Source organism: Streptopelia decaocto (assembly GCF_964273445.1).
Source record: "Streptopelia decaocto genome assembly, chromosome: 4".
NCBI classification, from domain to species: domain Eukaryota; kingdom Metazoa; phylum Chordata; class Aves; order Columbiformes; family Columbidae; genus Streptopelia; species Streptopelia decaocto.
In genome coordinates this window covers 14,864,113-14,878,383 of record NC_138658.1, presented here as the reverse complement: position 1 = coordinate 14,878,383, position 14,271 = coordinate 14,864,113, and the positions used below count along the sequence as shown (strand labels likewise).

Genomic DNA, 14,271 nt, shown 5'->3' with positions numbered 1-14,271 from the left:
TCACGCCCCTCACCCGCCCCTCACCCGCCCTCTGGCGGTGCCAGCGGCGGCGGGCGGGACGGCCTGGGGGCGGATCCCGGCACTACGGGGCTCGGGAGCGGCCGCAGGTCGCTATGGCGGCTGCCGTTTTCAGTCCGGAGATGGCTGCTGAAGGGCAGGAGCCTTTGCTGGGTCCCGGAGGGGCGGAAGAGGAGGAGGCGAGCAGGTGGGTTCCTTCCTTCCCACGGCTCTCCGCGCTGAGGCGACTCGCTGCGCCAACAGGCGCCTGCTGTCCGTCCCGCTCCGGGGTGACGGCGCCGCGGCTCCGCGAGTGACGGCGGCCGTGCCTCCCTCCCCGTGCGGGGCTTGGGGAGACACCCCCGCGGGTCTTGAGGGGAACCGCCCGTGGGTGACGAGCCTCTCTGGCCCCTGCGTGGGCGCTTCACCCCGCAGGGAAAGCCCGAGCCTGGGGAAGCTGCCGGCCGGGCTGGTTCTGTCTGTGGAAAAAAACGCACTCGCTTGGGAAGTTTCTGAAAAAAACCACAAAAATGGATTATTGTGGTGCTGTAATCTATATATTTAATGGCACTCTTCTTGTGGAGGCAGCAGTCGATCGCTTGGGTTTTTTTTTTTTCCTTCTGTCAAGAAAACAACAGCATCTTGAATGTGCTGGGATAGCAGCTGCTGTGGTCTTTGCTGAAGTGTTCTCATACTTGAAGTGTGCTGCTTGATTTAACTAAAATATTGAAAATAACCTAATGTAACATGCACATAGCATATACAAGAGTTTGACAGACTTCTTCCTATGCATGACAGGCAATAAGATTACATTTAGAAACATGTTTATGTGGTTAGAGTTTCATTGAACCAGGGCACTTCAATGGTCTAAACATTTCTGAAGAAACAAATGTACAAATCATGCTGTGGAATAGCTATATTAGCTTTAAAATTGTGTATATGCCTAAGGCCTAGGTAAACAGTGTTTATAAACTGTGTTCAGGCATATATAACCTAGGTCTGCATCTTTTGAACAGAGATTATTTTGTTTACAATACTTCAAAATGAAAACAAGTGAGGAACCCTGAAATGTTGTTGCGTCTGAAAAAGTACGTGGGTCTCAGAAGGTGCTTATGAATTTCAGAAAAATGTATTAGTGCTCATCAAGTTTGTAACTTCTATTGTAAAATTTTTTGCAGCCTTTACAATCTTTAGCCATATTTTTTACAGACGTTTTTACATTTTTTTAGTTATTTCCTCATGGTAAGAATAGACTGGCCATACCTTTTTAGTCTTATCAGTAGGTGTTCAGATTTTGATTTTTTTGCTTTACAGTCACAGTTCTGAGAAGATATCTAGGGGTTTATGGTTTAATACACACTTCCTAAAGCCTTTACCTGAGATTTGTGGTGCTTCAAAGTGTCTGTGAAGAGTTTGCAGGATTGAAGATCTCTAGATAAAGAGCTGTTTGTGTAACACTTGAATGCAATGGTATGTGATAGCATTTGTATTAGTTTTTTGATTTGTCAATCTAGTATTTTTCAGTGAAAAATAAGTTTGCTTCTAAAATAATTTCTTGGTATTCTTTACTGTGTAGAAGTCCATTCCTGCAAAACAATTTACACAATTGTGCTGAGAGACTTGTGAAAAATGTTTTCAGTGTTCTGTGGGAACAACTAGAAGAGAGTCTGATAATGATTTGTTTCTCTCTTGGCTTTTGGTTGAAACCAGGGATGTTGTGGAAACACAAGAGCACTATAAGAGCAGGTGGCGGTCCATCTGGATTATGTATCTTACTATGTTCCTCAGTAGTGTGGGTGAGTAAACACAGGTGGATTTCAATGTTATTTGCTTACTGAATACATTTGGTATGAAAATTATATGGTTTTCTGGATTGCAACTACATAGCTCCTGTAATGCCACTGTTCTTTTATAACCTTAAAAAGCTGCATTTTCTGATTCTTTAAAAGATATCATGAGCAAATCAAGCAGAAAGTGACGTTTAATAAGATAAATAATACTCTGTTTTGAGACTAAATGACTATTACCTAAATCTTTGTTGTATGGCTTTGTAATAGTCTGGGGTAAAAGATAATGTCAGAATAAGGTTATTGCTCAGAACCAAGCAAAACAAGTGTCACACTTTTATCACCCAGAGTGAAACTACTAGGGGATGAAAATAGAAATAATGCTGAGTTCTTAAGAGGTATGATCTTTGTAGAAATGTATGTTATCTATTTCAAATGTGTGTGAGAGCTTGTTTTCTCCTATGGGATTTTACATCTCCAATGCAAAACAAACTAGTGTTTCTTTCCTAAATAATTGCTCCTGGAAATGAGAATTCTGTTGATTTTTGACTTCTGATGATTTTCTGTGGGCCTAGAAATGATCTTGAAAATCATAGGAACTTCAGTGATTTTTTTTTTTTTTTAAACTTGCTGAATTAAAATATCTTTGCTAAATTAATACAAGTATGTCAGTATATCAAGAAATTCTTTTTGCTCTGGAAACCTTGTCTTTCCATTGAGAAGAAAAATCCCATGTAGTTTGCTTGGCACATCAGTATTGTTTTTTGTTTAGTGTGTACAGACCTATAAAATGTCCTTTTAAAAATAGTTCCTGCTGTTAGGAGGAATTACCACTGCTTAAGCAAGCACATAATACCTAGTTTTTTGAGGTGATAGACTGATGTGCAGTTTTAGACTGTAATATGCTTAACAGCAGAAGAATGAACCTGTAGCAACTGTTTCAGTAAAGCAAATTACTCATAAACATGGCAAGTAAAGTAACTTCAGTTGTGTTTTTACTGCATTACAGGCTTCTCAATTGTAATTATGTCTGTGTGGCCATATCTCCAAAAGGTTTGTAAATATGTGTTGTTTTATTTAAAAATTAATAAGAACACAAAACTCCTGCTCAGAAAGTATGTAGTACAAAACTTGCCATTTTATTTAGGAAAGAGAAACAGTAAAGGAAAGTGTGTGGTTATATGAGAGTTTTATTTTTGCCATTCGCTTAGCTTTCATTATTTGATGTAAACTCAGTCAGTTGATCTACTGAATTGATCAAGGTACATCATAATCCAAACATGTTTGGTTTTCCGATATTATTTCACTGTTTTCTTGGGCAATGGATCAATAAAAAACAATGCATTTGTAGTGTTCAAACATAATATACAAGACTTGTCTGCATTTTGGAACAAAAAAAAATGGAGCTGATGGTAGAAGTTGCTCTGGAAATGTCAGATTGTTGCATGTAGACCTTCTTGATATTCTTAGTAAGAAATGGCCTGTGTTCCTGGACAGTGCTTTTAATTTGTTGTTGTTTTGTTTTGTTTTTTTCTTTATTACATTATTGTTAAAAGTGGCATAAATGGTCTCTAAAACTTTAATCTGCTGTAGGATTTTACTACTCCTGGAATTGAAGAAGTAGTTCCAGATGCAAATGTGAAAGAACTTATCCTGGGCAGGGTCCTAGAGATACTGTTAAAATTGAGGCTGGTGCTGAATTCTTGGAGAAGAGAAAATGCATCATCAACCTTGTAAATCTGGACAGACTCAGATGTGTGCAGAGATGATTTAAGTGATTCCTTGTTCCTGGCCTGTAACTGTCTACCGTGCTGCTTATATTATGTCTATAGTCTAGAACATCAGCGGTGCGGTATGAGAACTGTTTGAATTTGCTGTGAGCCATTTCCAGTCTCAGAAGCAAAGCATTTTTTATGGGTTTGGTGCATTGCTGGAGACAATTAGCCAAGTTGTGTTGTCCCAGTCAGAGTGCTATATGAAAACAACAGCTTCAGAGAGCACAAGTGGAGTGTTTCTGTAACACCATGCAATGCCATGCAGACGCACTAACATGTAGCGATAGCTTAGGTTTGACACTGCGTTGCATAGTGCCATCTACCCTCAGAATTGATTACATTGCAGAGACTTAGATATTTCAGGTACTGATTCTAAAATGGTTTTAATGATATTATAAAATATTAAAATTCTTTACCCATATAGTTGATTAATTTGTTTCTGCAGATTGATCCAACAGCAGATGCGAGTTTCTTGGGCTGGATTATAGCTTCATATAGCATTGGCCAAATGGTCGCCTCTCCCCTCTTTGGCTTCTGGTCCAATTACAGGCCAAGGAGAGAACCTCTTGTTGTTTCAACTGCCATTTCTGTAGCTGCTAATTGTCTTTATGCCTACGTCCATGTACCTCATTCGCACAACAAATACTACATGCTGACTGCGCGTGCTCTTGTGGGATTTGGAGCAGGTAACCCCAGCAGAACGTATGTTTCTGAAAATTAATTATTTCCGCATCTTCTATAAGATAGTTAACATGATATTTTAGTACAAGATTTACCATTATGTGACTGACAAGGTATTACTTAACGAAGCATAGACTCGGCCAATTCTAGATTTTAATAAAATTGATATTAATAAAATTTTGTAATCGTGCAGTTGTGTATGAATACTAGAGGGAGTGCTGGCTTTTATTTTCTTGTAAAGTATAAAAAAAAAAAAACTAAAATATATGTACCTGGATAATTTAAGGACATAATTTAGTATTTGTGTGAACACTTCCTTGGTTTTGTTTTTTTTAAGGAAATGTGGCTGTAGTTCGGTCGTATATTGCGGGTGCCACTTCTCTTACAGAAAGAACAAGTGCCATGGCCAATACCAGTGCCTGCCAAGCAGTTGGCTTCATATTAGGACCAGGTAAAGCATATCTTCTTTCCTCACTTATCTAATACTTTTTAGGATGAAATTAGGCATTGGAAGTAGGAAACCTCAGCAGCTGTATGTTGGGGATTTTAAGGCATTTGTTTGTTAATAGTATCAAAACCAAATAAATGGGAGCCACTCATATGTACTTGTGTATGCCCACATAAATGGAATATTCCAGTCTAAAGAAATTCCAACTGTTTGTAGTTAAAAACTAGCTGGTTTGGACTGCTGGCTGTAGGAACAAGAAGTTCCTAGATACTTTCTTGTAACTGATAAGCACTAAAGAGTCTATGACCAATTGCTCTTTATTCACAAAGAAAGGAATTTAACATTACTGTACTCGCACAAACATTTCCACCTTTCCGAAATGACTGAAAATTTCACTGTGTCTCACATTTTGTAGAAAATAACATCCAACAGGTCTCTCTGATCTTGTAGTATCAGTCACATAATCTTCATATTGGCAAAAAAGTTAAGACATAGCACAGATATTACAGAAAGCTAAGGGAACAAAGAGCTCATGGGGTCTTGTTTACATTAGGGGTACCTGTGTCTTCTGAGATGCTCTATCTGGTTCAAGGGAGAAATGTGTTAGATTTGTCTTGTGTTATAGAAAGGGAACAGCAGTGTTGTCCTAAACAGCCTCTACAGATTACTTGTCTCCTATAGCTGGAGGTTAAGATTATCCAATTAGTACAGCAGAAATGCTCTGTGTATAATAATATGATGAGGTGAATGTTTAGGGCTGAAAGATTTTTCTCTATCTGATTATTACTAGTGCTGTTAATAGAGCATTGAAGTGTCTACAGCAACAAACAGTCTATACTTTTTGTGTGATTTACATAGAGTATAAAGTCAACTAATTCACTTTCCTATTTTGATATGGGATGTCAGTCTGTTTCCTAACTAGTAGTAAGCAGATGACCTGATCTTATCCTCTTTTGCTCTGCACTGATGTAAACATTGATTAAAAAAACAAACAAACACCAAACAACAACAACAACAACAACAAAAAACCCACAAAACCAACCAACCAAACAAAAACAACCCAAACTTCTTTTCTCTCTAGCTTGCCCTTAGCAGGAGGGATAGTCCAGTCCCACGACAAAGGTTTTCCATGTAGGGGGAAGAATAAAAAGAGTGAATCAACCATCTGCACATGGTCCAGAAATTTAACCGTTCGTACACTCAGAATTCAGTTCCTGTTCTTTCAGTGTTGTGCTGTTGCTTATGCAGTGTATTTATATCTAACCAAATAGTGTTCTGGGTAGTTGAGATCCCACTGGTATCTGTCAGTTTATTTAGAGTAAGATTCTCAACATGTAAAATGTTTGACAAGTATAACGTTTAAATTTCACTTAGCAATTAGAACAACTTTGCTTATCCAGTTTTATGTGTTTATTTGATGTGTTCTTATATTAATGATTCTCAAGGTGTTCTTAATACAATTATGTTTCTAAGTTTTCCAGACATGTTTTACACTTATTGGAGAAGAAGGAATAACATGGAAATTAGTTCGTCTTCAGCTGAACATGTATACGGCACCAGTTTTATTTGGAGCTCTCTTAGGAGTAATTAATATTATTCTCATCTTTGCCATATTCAGGTAATCAAGTCAAAAAAGAGAAATATTCTACCTGTTTTAGTGGCTGACTTGTAATGAATAATATGCTGCTCAGAAGGAGGAGCACTTAAACTATAAGCTGTTATTTACTTTTTAGGGTTTCTACCTGCTCTAATACAAGTCTTTTTCATTATGCTGATAAATTAAGTGATGTAACAGCTAGAATATAAACTGATGAAAAAAGTTTGAGCTTTTAGATTATTAGCTTAGCCTTGGTTTATTTTTAATGTTGATGGTATCTGCCCATGTTTTTATCTGAAGAGAAATAAGGTTAGCTTGTCTGTAGGGTTCTCACTGTCTGCGTCTTTCTCTTAAGAATCCCAAGGAGGAATTTTTATGCGTTATGTCATTGGTGGCAGTGAGGAGAAGAGACAGATTCACACAGATATGTGATATTCACCTGCTAGAATATTTTCTTTCTTGAATATGATGGTGTTCACTGCAGTCAGATGTAGACTACACAGATGATGTTTAAAGGAGCTGGGAATAAGTAGAATCTAAGATTATGCCATTTAGAAATATTTTAGTAGACACTTCAGTCAATAGTAAATCAAATAAATATGTGTATTAATTAAACAGTTCTGCATTTCTAGAGAGCATCGTGTGGATGACATGGGACGTCAATGCAAAAGTATCAATTCTGAAGAAGGTATCTGTTTTCTTGAAAACTTATCCTGTGATGATAGTTTTGAAGTATTCTCTTATTACATGCAAGCATTTAGAAGTATTCTAAAGTCTGATGGACTGGGAACTCCAACTGGAAAATAGACTATATCTCTTTCTAACTGGTCCAGAAATTGCTTTATGTCCATATGTGTCCCTAGTCCTGTCTGGCAGCAAAGTAGTAAAACCTGTATGGATCCTTCTAGATTTTCACCCTGGAACTGTCTCTTCCAAGAGACAGGATTAAGTGAATATGGACATCAAAAAAATATCCCTTAATTTCTACTGTCTAGCCATACTTCTGCCCTGTATCATGCTGAGTAATTTTGTTACTGCATGTCAGCTTTCCCCTACAGCATCTTATTAAAAGGCGTATGTTGTATAAGTAAATTTGGTTGCTGACACTAAAGTATAGTAGTGGCCACATACAGTGAAACAGCTTAACTTCAATATATACCCTTTTTGTGCCCTTTTATATACCAATATGTACCCTTTTTGTACACAGTTCAAACTTTTTAAATGTTGTGAGTACTCCTTTTGAAGACTAAAAAGTATATGAAAGATTATCTTAAACCTCTTTTAAAATCTATGGAAGTCTCCAGTTTCAGTATTGTATTTGTTTTCTGTTTAAAAAGGGAGCTGTATGTGCATACCACACACAGGTGTTCCATGTATGGAAATGCTATGCTGGGGGTAGAGGAATGAAGTTGTACACTTTTGACCTTGAGAGAGGAACAGAAAGCGTTTCTGTTTCCGTTGTAGAGACATTTAAAGAAGTTTGCTTATTTTGCTGTCACTCAGGATTTGTCAGTCCCAGCATTACAGCAGGACAAAGGGTGGTATAACCAACTTGGAAATACTTTTCCCTTGTTGTCAGAGAAATTGAAGTTTCAACAATTCCATTTTGATGGAAGAATGTTATACACAGATTGTCAAAACATAGCTGCTTAGCTGCCCGCCAAACTACATGTTTAATATTTAACAGAGTAAGGAAAGCATTAGAGTTTGTAATTGGTGGTGGTATAAAAAAAGCTCAGTTTACAGTTTAGATGACTATTTTGTTTTATTGCAGGAAGTGGTGGTGTGGATCAGGACGCAGAAGGAAATGTTGACCATGTTGCTGTGGTAGCAATCAATTTTCTTTTCTTTGTCATCTTGTTTGTGTTTGCTGTCTTTGAAACGTAAGTTTGTCTATTTTCTCTCAAAATACTTAGACATATAATGTAGTTAGACTGGACGTGCATGTAAAAGCTTTTCTGTTGCACTCATTTTCTTAACTGTACTCTTCATTAATAGAAGTGCAAACCAGAAGTAGCTTAACTTGGGCTACCTAAAATCTTTGGAGAAACTGTCTTGAATTGAGTACCTTGTTCTATACTTTTTATTCTAATTTTGGGTAATTTCTTAGTATGATTCTAATTAGCCCCAAAAGCTCCAGTGAAGCTCTTATTTCAGCAATTATTTGATATAGTTAATGTAATTGTATCTTTAAATACACTATTTTACATGACTTTTTTTTTACCTAAAGAGATGTGTTATTCACTCCCAAATTTTCTGTAAGAAAATAAGTAAAATATAACAACATTACCTCAGACTGAAGTATTTTTTTTTATTTATAAAGTATTTTGAGGATATAAGATTTATTTTGTAAGTTTTTCTAACTGTAATGTTGCTAAAATTTATTTTAACAGTATGTGTCTGTCTTAATTGCATTGTGTTTAGAAAACTGAGTTTCTAGAGACTGTTGCCAAAACTGACACAGTCTAAATATTTATTAATTTTATACTAACTGGATCTGATTTTCCTTTATCTTTCTATTACTCTTGCTTTGCTTTAACTCCATCATCTTTTTGTAAACTATCGGAAGTAGATTAAGCATGCTTCAGTGTATGGCTGATGTAATGCAGTTGCAGATTTTGTCTAGTGGATTTATTTTTAATAAATGATGCATGACAGAATTAGTTTATAACTATCTTGTGCTTTCTGATATGTCCATCAAAAGGAAAGACTTCTGTAGCCCCGTGCTTGCTGTTTGGGACAATATGTGTATGGAAATGGCTGTATAGAAGAAGCTTTTTTGTTAATTAATGTCATTTTTTTCCATGAATTTAGTATAGCAACTCCATTGACAATGGATATGTATTCGTGGACCAGGAAACAAGCTGTTTTTTATAATGGAATAATCCTTAGTGTGGTTGGCATTGAGTCAGTTATTGTTTTCATGGCGGTTAAAGCACTATCTAAAAAGTAAGTTTTGGAGTTTATTGGTATTTTTTTCCTTATGTTATTAGCTAAGTCTGAAAAGCTATATGGCAGGGCCAAATCTGCATTACTGAAATCCTTTACTTGCTAATGAATTTGGGCTTACTGTGACAAAGAAGTAGATCCGATTTTGACACATCCATGATGCTTGCTGTTCTTTATTCTGTTAATGTAACCACCTTGCTTATCTGTCTTTAACCCTTGAATCACAAGAAAAACAGGTTTTAAGGTACTGTGATTTTGCAATTTTTGTTGCAGGTGTTTTGGTCAGGCACCTTTTCAACAAACTAATGGGCTGTGTCATTAGCACCTTCATAAATTTTACTTTAATTAAATTATATAGTTAATTGTGATTTCGTTGTTTGATAGGACTGGTGAACGTGCCATACTCCATGGAGGCTTACTGATTGTCTTGGTTGGATTCTTTATCTTACTGCCTTGGGGGAAAAAACTGCCAAATATTCAGTGGCAAGGTATAATTCAAGTCATGCTAAACTATTGTCATAATGTTTTGTTGAAAGCTTTCTACTGTATTTTTTTCTTAATGCTATGCGTAACTTATTTTTACAGAAATAAAGAATAACTCAATTCCCAGAACTTCCATTGACACATTAATGCCTTTCTGGACTTTGGAAGCGATGGAGCCTCCATCCAACCACACAGTGGAACCCGTAGGCTGCCCCGTCACACAGTCCTGGTGCCTGAATACTCCTATGATCTATCTGGCCCAGTATATCAGCTCTGACATCCTAATAGGATTGGGCTATCCAGTTTGTAATGTCATGTCCTACACTTTATACTCAAAAATTCTAGGACCAAAGCCTCAGGTAAGCGTGATATCTGAACAGTTTATTTCATTTGCTCTCCAAGACTTGCACCCTCTTTATTAGAATAAGGCATCTGGCTAAAATTCCTTTAGTCATTACCAAAATAATAGTACATTTCAATCGGGGCAGAAGCTTCCAGGAACTCTAATATTATTTAAAATCCAAGGCAAGTTCCCTAGAGGAATGAGAAAGCAAAGATTGTACTACAATTTATGGCAAAGCTTAACCATGTGAAAGTTTCAGAACAACTAAGGCCAAAGCTTACGGCTTTCACAACTGCGCTGGAAGAGTCCTTTTTGTAACAACCAATTATATATTTAGAATATCAGTATGGAAGAAAGTTCCACTTACTAAGTATATTGTAAAAAGACTACAAATGCTGTGATACCTCTAAGTTATTGACATTTTACAGTGGTGAAACACATAGCAAGCTCATGTTACTGCTTAAAAAAAAGTCTTTTTTTTTCACCACTTACCTTATTTTTTCCACATTATATTTTGCTATAAGAGACTAAAAGCTTTGAGCCATAATGCCTTTTCATTAGAAAGCTGTGGAGTATATAGCTCAGTGAAGCCTTTGAATTAATGCTTGGAGAAGCTGAGCAGTGCTCTTAGAAACTAAGTATCTGAATGCTTTACAAAAGATCACTTAAAACACTTCTAAATTTTCTAATGAGGATAATTGGTGGGAATTATTGGCTAGCTAAATAATTCCTGTGTCACTAACACAAGCTTTTGATCTTCTGTAGGGTGTCTACATGGGATGGTTAACTGCCTCTGGAAGTGGAGCACGAATACTTGGGCCTGTCTTTGTGAGCCAAATATACACTCACCTGGGACCACGCTGGGCATTTAGCTTAATCTGTGGAGTGGTTGTAGTCTCCCTCTTACTTTTGGAGGTAGTATACAAGAGACTTATTGCATTTTCTGTCAGATACGGAAGGATGCAAGAAGAGAATTGTTAAATAAGTATTTTAAAAAGCAACAACAAAAGTAAACTCAAACAGAAATAATACTTAGTTTATTACCGCTTTTTAACAAGGAGTACCTAACCAATGACCTTGTTGGCTGTATGCTAAGAACCGTGGACCTGTACTTACACACTGACAGAACATGTAACTTGGTCATATCTTAACCGATGTTTACACCTGCTGCAGTAGAGCTTTTCTGTTCTGCTTTCCTAGCAGCAGCAGAAGGGATGTGAACAAGTTAGGTCAATACAATGGCACATTTGACGTGTGTATAGTTCAAATGATGTGTCTGTGTACTGAATGCAGCTGTGAAGGTCACAGGTTAAGTGCGTTCTTTTCAGAAAGAATGAAAATAAATATTCTCTTGATTCTGTGAATCAGGATTAGTAACTCTTCTGTAACTACAAGATTAGTTGAGCTGCATGCACTTTGTATGAAAACATCATTTCTTAAGTGAACCTCCTGATGTTGTTTGCTAGCTTGTAAGCACTGGTTAGTACAAAATGTCTCATTTTGGAAACTTACATATCAATAACAAATCTCCTTCAGTATTTAAAACAAAATGTGACAGAATGGTAGAGGAAGGTGGGTGACTACTTCACAAGCAGTTTATTTGGAATTTGGGTATTTAAGTTGGTTAAGAGCCATTGAAAATCAGTCTCAGTGGTTGTTACTTGAACTACAGGAAATCATATATGCAGTTTTTCTTCTACTGTTTTGCCGAGTGCCTTTTTGTAACAAGAAAGAGAACCTGCACAGAGTTGAATTACATACAGTTCCCAGAAGGAAATACTAAGCAAGATAGTTTACACTTTTGTTTGTCATTTGTGAGAAGGAACCGACTGTGCTGAGTGACCAGGGTTGGTGAAGTTAAAAAGGAGGAAACTGGCTCCTGGTGTTGACTGTTACGTGTAGACTTATTTTTCCTGATAATACGGTACAAGAAACAGGAATTTACAATGTTTGAATAATTCAGTGTTTATTTTAAAAAGTGAAAGAATAAATTTCCTTCATAATGGGGGCTAAAATCATCTGTATGGATTGATCTGTTTCAATACTACTGAGGAAAAAAAAATCTGGAATAACTCCAGTGTGGGAGTTGTAGCTGCTGTTTAATGTGTCTAATGTTTGATGCTTACTGAATTTATTAAATGTAATTAAATATTCCTATGTGATTGTTCAAACACTAAAAGACTATTGAGTTAAAAGATTATTTTTTCGATACTGGCTGAAGGGAATACAGAAGTTGTATTCTCTCTTGTATTTCTGCTGCAGGATTGCAAGATGTTATGAGAAAGAACTTTGCTTTTATAAGCATTTATTTTATATGCTAATTTGTAATAAATAGTATTTAATACTGTGTTTTGGTGGTGAAAACAGACTGCAAAATGAAGTGCCCAGAGCTACAGCAATGGAAAGTTACTTCAGTTATGAGAAACTGGTGTTACTTTGAAAATGAGAAATGGAAGTCTTCAAAATGGTTACAACATGATTACAACCCAGTTTGTGTTGAATGTCTGGACAAAGTATGGATGTTTTGGGGGGTTTATTACTGTTCTTGTTTAAGCTAACTAACTTCTAACTTAGGAGTGAGAAAATGTTTGGGTACATGGAGGGATTATTGTAGTGGTAACTTATTTAAAGGGTTAAGGATAAAACTAGATTCAAAACTCTTCTTCAGTTAATACCTATGGAATACAGAATACCCATGGAAAGGAGGGGTAGCCTGTGCACGTTAATAGTATACATAATGATTAAAATAAGAAAGCAAGGTTTGAAATTCTTTGGTCATGAGAGTTGTTTTTATTTTCCAAGGTCTGCTGTGTTTTAAGCTATGGCTTGCTTGTTATGCATAATCATCTTCTCATTCTTACAAAACATGTTCTTGTTATTCTAAGGTAGGGCTTCTGGGGTTTTTTCTTTTTTTCTTCTGCTTCACAATGTAGTGAAACAGCACTTAAATCGCACTGTTCTTTACAAACTAGCTGATTCTTTCTAAGCATTTATGCCTTTCCAGCCTCTGCTATCTTAGGCTTTCTTCAACTCTTTGTACATTGAGCTTTCACATCCAACTAGATTATATTATGTCTGCAGTGAAGATACTCAGTGTGGCTCATAATGCAAGTTTTTAACACCTTACCAAGCTTGATGTGCTACTTGAAAAGTCAGTTGATTTAAAAGTAGTAAACCAAAATGTTTCTTTTTAAGAAAACTGTATTTGTGTGTATGTACAAATGCTTATATCTACAGCTGTATTCAAAAAAAGCCCTAGAGTCTGCATAAGAACTATAAATACTAGTTGGTTTATCAAAGATTTGTAATAGCCAAGCCATTTTACCATGTCATTCCACCTGTGAGTAGTAAGATCACACACAAGAAGATTTACTTGTTTTTAACTGTTCTTTGAGTTGACAACCAAAAAAAAAAATTTGGGGGAATTATTTAAAGCTTTTTTTTTTTTTTAATATGAAAATGCTACTTGCACATCTTTCTTGACGTTCCTAGTGCCAAAAATCTTTATTTGCAAACTATGTCCTTGATTTGGACATGACAAAAATAATCAAAATTGTCTCTGTGGGAGACTAGATGAGTGAGGAGGATTGACTAAGTCAAGGCTAATTCAGCTCTAAGTTGAGCCTGCGGATCTGAAAAAGCTGTATTGAAACACCTCTTTTCTCAAGGTTTTACACCTCCATTAACTGTGCCTGTACTGCCTGTGCAAGCCAGTGTATCAACTTCTGACACTCTCAAGCCCCATTCCCTTACTTGATACCGTTTTGGCTCCCGCTGTTCCACTTAATTACTCAGACTTCCTTATAAGGTATGAAAAAGGCCTAAGTTGAGTTGGAGTTGTTAGCACACTTGAAGCAAAATGCTTAAAAAAGCAGTACTGTTAATGCTACTTCAGTTTAAGTGTGATTGATTATGTGTAAGACAAGGTCAAAAGACCTCAAGTTAATAAAATTCCTACAAGGTAACAAATTGAGTCAGTTACCACAGTTACATGTAGTTTGCTTTCCTCTCTACTGTGCTCCTAGTTTTAGTCAGCTGTAGCCCAGAGATAAAATATTAAATACTGAAAACACAGTGATTTTTTTCATCAAGTTAGAAGTAACTTTACGCAACAATTCTATACTGTTTCTCCTGAACTCTTCCTTTTATAAATTGAGCTTAAGACTTAGAGGAAAGGGCTCTTCATAAACCATCACTTGAACATGAAACAA

At 36.5% G+C, this 14,271-nt stretch overlaps 1 protein-coding gene across 3 annotated transcripts; it reads left to right on the top strand.

Moving 5' to 3' along the window:
* Window positions 1–62: 62 nt before the first annotated feature.
* MFSD8 (major facilitator superfamily domain containing 8) lies at window positions 63–14,133 on the top strand. Of its 3 annotated transcripts, none has more exons than XM_082051753.1 (12): window positions 63–205; window positions 1,708–1,793; window positions 2,794–2,837; window positions 4,005–4,245; window positions 4,629–4,691; window positions 6,162–6,306; window positions 6,918–6,973; window positions 8,060–8,168; window positions 9,100–9,234; window positions 9,619–9,722; window positions 9,820–10,076; window positions 10,826–14,133. In XM_082051753.1, the coding sequence occupies exons 1-12, from the start codon at window positions 114–116 to the stop codon at window positions 11,039–11,041; spliced, it is 1,548 nt and encodes a 515-aa protein (XP_081907879.1). In that variant the 5' UTR covers window positions 63–113; the 3' UTR covers window positions 11,042–14,133. The 3 variants fall into 3 exon arrangements, with proteins under 3 accessions (XP_081907879.1, XP_081907878.1, XP_081907880.1); XM_082051752.1 differs by having other exon boundaries at window positions 4,578–4,691; XM_082051754.1 differs by lacking the exon at window positions 63–205 and adding an exon at window positions 1,332–1,467 and having other exon boundaries at window positions 4,578–4,691.
* The last annotated feature ends 138 nt before the right edge of the window (window positions 14,134–14,271 follow it).